Raw genomic sequence first — 6,099 nt, forward strand, 5'->3', positions numbered from 1 at the left:
CCGAGGATCCTGGGTTTGGGGTGGAATCGCCGGCCACACTTTTGCCCAATTCCGGCGATAATTGAGGTCGTGGGGGCGCGAGTGGGTCTTATTTTGGCCGTCGGCGACGAAAAAGTGCTCTTGGGGGCCTTCGTGGGGGGACGGCTGGAGATGCTCTTAGATTTGCATGTCTCTTATCCCGACCCCCAACAATATTTAACTTCAAGGTATTCTAGGCATCCATATACCCTGCTCATACAGACTTGCTAAGTCTCACTCGACTAGACTTCGTTAAGCCTCAGTCAATACTATATCCATAAGATTTTACAAATAAATCTTTGCAAATTTTTTCTTTAATTTTTTTTTCCACATGTTTTGTGAGTTGACTGAGACTTGGTTAAATCTTAATCGACTGAGACCTAGCCACGCCCCTGCTCATAACTAAACCAGATCACATACCGGCGAATACAACTACCGTACTTTACCGGATCATGCAGGGAGCAAGGAGCAACTGCCGGCGAGCATCATATCCACGTCAGCACGTGTCACTTCAGCTTGCGTCCTTGAGCGCGTATGTGAAAAGACAGTGAGGTGGAGCCCGACGGCATTGTCGCCGAATCAAAGAACAGCGTAAGGAAAATACACTAAAAAGTTTTTCTTTTTCTTTTTTTTCACTAAAAAGTTAGAGCATGACATCCGTGTGGTGATGGCCCAACGATTCTCCGACCTTCGTTATCAGCAAAAGAGGCAGGTTCAAATGGTCAAAGATGCAGTCACGTTTCACCAACCAGGACACCGCTCTCTCTCGTATTTTATGTCCCGGCAGGAAAGACTTGCAGCACAATGCTGGTCACTATGGTTAATAATACAGCCAGCTGCTGGCTATAAGCCAGTGCCATGTCATTTACAGCTTATTTTATAGTCAACATCTACAATAGTAGATCAAAAGAATGTACTATTTTTTTATTATATGACTCACCTTTCATTTTTATAAAGTGCCTAGGAGCACGTGCTAGAGCTAGCTCTTCACGAAGAGTCCGCTTATCTTGTCTCTCCTCTTCTCTTTCCTCTAACTAAGCAGAAATATACTAGTTTAATCTTTATAGCCCATTGACTCAGCTCTATTGTACTTGCTCTTAGCCGCCAGTAACTGCAATCGTTTCCTGTTGTTTTGGTGCATGTCGAATTAAGAACAACCGTATGCTTAATTATCCTCTGAGATTGAGTAGGACCAAGTAACAATCGTCTTCGTAGTTATAGTATTCTGGAGGACGTACGTAAGTACTTCTTCCGTCCCATAATATATACTCCCTCTGTTTCTTTTTATTTCGTATATAAAATTTGGTCAAAGTCAAACTGCACAAAGTTTGACCAAATTTATATAAAAAAATATGACATCTACAATACTAAAACTATATAGTATGAACATACGTTTCATGGTGCATATGATAATATTGATTTCATATTGTGAATGTTTATATTTTTTAATGTAAAATTAGTCAAACTCTACAAAGATTGACTTTGACCAAACCTTATATGCCGACTAAAAAAAATAAAGAGAGTAAAAAAGAACATTTTTTTACAGCATTTCCACACACGCACATTTGGAGTACGCTTCTCTCGACATTTGACAGGACCAACAAAATGACAGTTAGGCGTACAACGTACGTATACTCTGCCTTTGTCTACCAAACAAGCTCCGTCAACCACCGGACAGGCTCCAATCCTAGCTAGCTAGCTAGTTACTGTAATAACTCAGTGGACACAGGGCTGAAGCAACCGATTGTCATAGGAGAGACGTGTGAAAAGTCGGGAGTGTTTCGTCTGGCGTACTACGTGCAGGGGTGCCGGCCGTGGTAGGGAGGGGTTGGTGCAACGAATTGACCTGCTGCTGCCACCTCGTATCCTATCCTAGCCTAGCCATGCATGCACTCGTGCGGCCCCATCACGTTCGTTAGATCGATCAGCTAGCGCCTCGCGGTGCACAACGGGCGAAGCATGGATCATACTAGTATCGCGTGGATTGTGGAGCAGGTGGTGCTGTGACATCTAAAATACTCTGTCCATCCGCACGCGCGTGAAGATGAAGGCCATCGCTAGCATTGTAGAAATACGCACGCGCAACAAAAGCCACTAGACTGTGGGTCGATTAGCCAGTCAATGTCGTTCGTATGAGTGTTTGGTCGGATACTGCATGGTGGTAGGTACATGCGCTTCCGGGTTGTTTCCGTATGTATGGGAAGTGAGGATTAGTCAATGCAAACGGACTTATCCTCGCTCTCTTTGCATGTTTTTTATTCCTGGGTTCGCAGGATTCTAAAGAAATGAGGGACAGAAAAAAATATAAGAATGGAAGGAGATGCTACGTTGAACCCTACATGAACTGAAAACACAAGAATCAACAATAGAAGGTGTTTGGGGTGAGTTCTCGGTGAGCTCGGCGTATGAGGCACTATGCCGGTCGCGCATCATCCCCTGGCTTTCTCCTCTGTAGAAGGCACCGTTGCCTTTGAAGATTAAGATTTTTGTGTGGCAACTACAACGAGATCGCATCCCCTCGGGGACCGAGGTGTTTAAGCGGCATGGCCCGGATGATGGCATTTACCCCCTTTGTGCGGTCTCGAAAACCAGGACCCACATCCTATTCTCGTGCACATCAGCACGGGTCCTCTGGATTTTCGTCCATGAGGCACTCGGCCGGACTGGGAGGCCTTGAACTTTGCGGGGTTCCTTCAGGCCATAGCTACCTAGCCTAGGTGGCATCGCCGCTTATTCTAACTCATCTTTGCGGTGATATCGTGGACGACATGTAATAAAATGGTGATTGAGCGGACCTTTCCTTGTTTTTCCGCAGCATTGACACCTGCTCTCTAGGCAGCGCGACCGGGATCAGCTCGGGCTCATGCTGGCTGCGCTTCTGACTACCGCGCGCCGTTTATCTTCTTCGTAGGGCCACATGTTGGTCGCCGCTCGATTGTTTTTTTTTTCTTCTTATGCTTTTTTTGGGCGTGATTGTGTTGTTGCCTCAGCCGTCGTATTTGCTATGGTGTTTGGATGTTTTTTATGGCGTTTGGATATTTGTTGTACGGATGCTTGCTTTATTTATAAAGCGGGACGGAAGGCCATTCCGAGAAGCACATGAAAAATACAGGAACTTTCTTGTGGTATTACGAAAAATACAAAAACTTTTCCTATAGTATTGGTTATCATATCATAGTCTTAGAGAGAGGGGGGGGGGGGGGGTGCCAACGCGAAACTACAAAATAAAGAAAAAGAAGTGGAATCCTCGCATGGAATTCCTTCAACCATGCATGTGCTTCCACTGATTAACACTTTACTTACTGACGATACGGTTTTTAAGGTGCGCAAGCGTGAAGAAAGATATGCTTAAGTTGGATTTTCATACATTGGGGCCTGTTCTACCCATTATATGTACTAAGCTTTGTTAAACAGTCGAGCTTAGTTTCGGCAAAAATTGCAGTGGCGGCTCAAGTTATCTCTTAAGATTAAAAGTTCTTCTTTGATATTTATGTCACCGTGTTATCTATAGGTTAACGAAAGATATTTAATTAAGCTACATGCTTGTTTAATTAAAATAACTACGTGGGGGACTGTACAGAAGGTACATTCATCACTTATTTCTTGAGTGTGTCATGGCATAGGTTTGCTTGTTTGATCATTGTCTTTTATTTACTACCGACCCCTACTGGATGTTGTCATGGGCTTTGCTAGAGCGGTTGGGCTAACACAAAGAAGCCAGTAGAGTTTGTGGCAAGAAGTTGGAGTGGCTTACTTTAGTCGTTCATTTTCTTTTTTGTGAACTGTAGCTGTTGATCCACTCCCCCTCAAAGTAGATATTGTAGTAGCACACACCTTTCATCCTTCCTTTTCCCCCTTTTGCCAGAAGGACATCTTTCATTCCTTACTAGTAGATCCAGTAAATCACATACAACAAGTACTATAATTTTTTTGCATGGAAATTACGTACAAATTGTTGGACAGTATTAGATCCACACGTGATACGTTAGGACGTTTTGTATATGCGGCTGCACCAGGACGAGTACGCACGTGGGCAGGTGGTCGATCGCGCGCAGCTTACATCTCGGCGGTGAGGCCTTCCACCTCGAGCTGGAACTTCTCCATGGCATCCTTGGGCAGGCTGATGGGCACCACGGTGCCCTCCTCCCCCTTGCCGTTCTTGGACCTGGAGAAGTAGTTGGTCACGCCGGGGATCGGCCCCTCGCCGCCCTTGGCCGGCCCGCCGTACACCGCCTCGCCCCACCCGAAGTCCACGCTCTTGAACCCGGCGTGGCTCACGTCCGACACGATGTACGTCCGGGACAACGCGAACAGTGGCCGCCCCCGGAGCACCATCAGGTCCGCCACCGACAGCAGGTAGTCGTACGTCACGGCCGACTTGGCCTTCTTCACCAGCTCCAGCGCGTACCCCAGCCCGCCGGCGCACAGCTCCCCGGCCGTGGTCGCCGCCACGGAGTAGGCGAACGCGTTCCCGTAGAAGCCCTCCGGGAGCGGCACGTCGCGGCGGCCGCGCGCGTTCACGATGAAGGACAGCCGCACCTCCTCGTCGGCGCCGTACCCGAGCGCCGCCGTGCGGCCGAGCCAGATGCACGCCGCCACCAGCTCGAACCGGGAGCTCCTGCTCATGTGCGGCGGCGCGCGCTGCCGCAGCCCGGCGATCTCACGAGGCCCGAAGAAGAAGGGCACGCGCGCGATGTCGCCCGGGGGAGTCGTCAGCATCCGGTCGACCGCCCCGCCCGCCGGCTCGCTGTACTCCAGGTGCGGGTACGACGGCTGCGGCGGCTGCCTCGCCATGAACATCTCCCTGCCCCATGACGGCGTGATCGACGGTGCGGCGGCGCCGCACGCCAGCTCGCAGACGGCCTTCTCGAACTGCATCCCGCCCGGCGCGTCCACCACGCAGTGGCAGAACCGCTGCCCGAAGATGAAGCCTCCACACTTGAGCCTCGTCACCTGCACGACGTCCAAACAACATCATTAAAAACGACAAAGAAACAACTCGTGAATCGGTCTCACGTGACAGGGACACGTGCAGGTTTACGTACCTGGATGTAGAGCAAGGGGCGGTCGATGACGGGCTCGACGCCGGCGACGGTGGTGCTCTCGAGGATGAACTGCTCGAAGCAAGGGAACGGGGGGTTCTGCACGTCCCCGAAGTCAGCCGCGGTGAGGTCGACGTCGGCCTCCACGAACATGACGCCCTGCGCCTCGCAGTCGACGACGAGCTTCCTCCCGGTCTCCTCGCGGAGGCGGCCGGCGAGCGGGTAGTAGGGCACGAGCGCCCTGGCCAGCGCCTCCCTGATGACGGCGGCCGGGTCCACCCCCTGCTTGTCCGGGTTGGCGCGGTACAGGTGGATGCCCGAGCTGTAGAACCGCATGCCCTCGCCGTCGTCGATGTCGGACAGCGTCTTGGTCTCCCGCGGCGTCTGCTCCGCCGGGGCGACCAGCACCGGCTCGCCCCGCCGCACCGTGAACGCCGGGAGGAGCGACAACGCCATCGATTCGGAGCGAGGCAGCTAGCTAGAGACTCTGCAGATAGTACGTGCGTGTGCAAAAGCCGTGGGGAATGCAGTACGTTGTGAGAGGACGTGAGTGGAGTGAGTGTGCTCGGTGACCATGGCCGCGTTTTATAGGGGGAGATGTTGGGGTTGGTGCCATGGCCATACGGCCATTTGGTCGTCGGAAATCCGGTGTCCGGCCAGTAGGTGGACGGAGAATGCATGAGATGAGTGGTCGTGTGGTGGGGGTTAGTGGATCTCGCCATTGGGCCACACAGGCTAAGCAAAGACCCGACACGCACGCGCGGGCGCACACGAGAACGGATTAGGCAGCAAGCAATGATGGTAAGCACGTACGTACTCCTACTCCGGTAGATCTCGTGCGTGATCAAAGTCGCGCGGAAAACCGTAAACAAATTCCCGGCGAGAAGGACGTGTGAACTGTTCGACGCCACTCCGGGTCGAGATTCAGGTGCGCACCTGCATGGTGAGTGGCGTTTGGTGGCCGTTTTGCCCGGGGGCGACCTCGGGTCGCCGGGCACGGTTCAGACGTGGAGATCAGTGGTGAGAGCCTTTTTGACCG

The 6,099-nt window shown here is 51.4% G+C and overlaps 1 protein-coding gene across 1 annotated transcript; it reads right to left on the bottom strand.

The window, feature by feature from the left end:
- Window positions 1-3,858: 3,858 nt before the first annotated feature.
- LOC123169258 (benzyl alcohol O-benzoyltransferase) lies at window positions 3,859-5,635 on the bottom strand. Its single transcript, XM_044587091.1, has 2 exons — window positions 5,064-5,635; window positions 3,859-4,971 (listed from the first exon to the last, which is right to left on the bottom strand). The coding sequence occupies exons 1-2, from the start codon at window positions 5,514-5,516 to the stop codon at window positions 4,075-4,077; spliced, it is 1,350 nt and encodes a 449-aa protein (XP_044443026.1). The 5' UTR covers window positions 5,517-5,635; the 3' UTR covers window positions 3,859-4,074.
- Between the last annotated feature and the right edge of the window lie 464 nt (window positions 5,636-6,099).

This window comes from Triticum aestivum, chromosome 7D (genome assembly GCF_018294505.1).
Source record: "Triticum aestivum cultivar Chinese Spring chromosome 7D, IWGSC CS RefSeq v2.1, whole genome shotgun sequence".
In the NCBI taxonomy this organism is placed as follows: Eukaryota; Viridiplantae; Streptophyta; class Magnoliopsida; order Poales; family Poaceae; genus Triticum; species Triticum aestivum.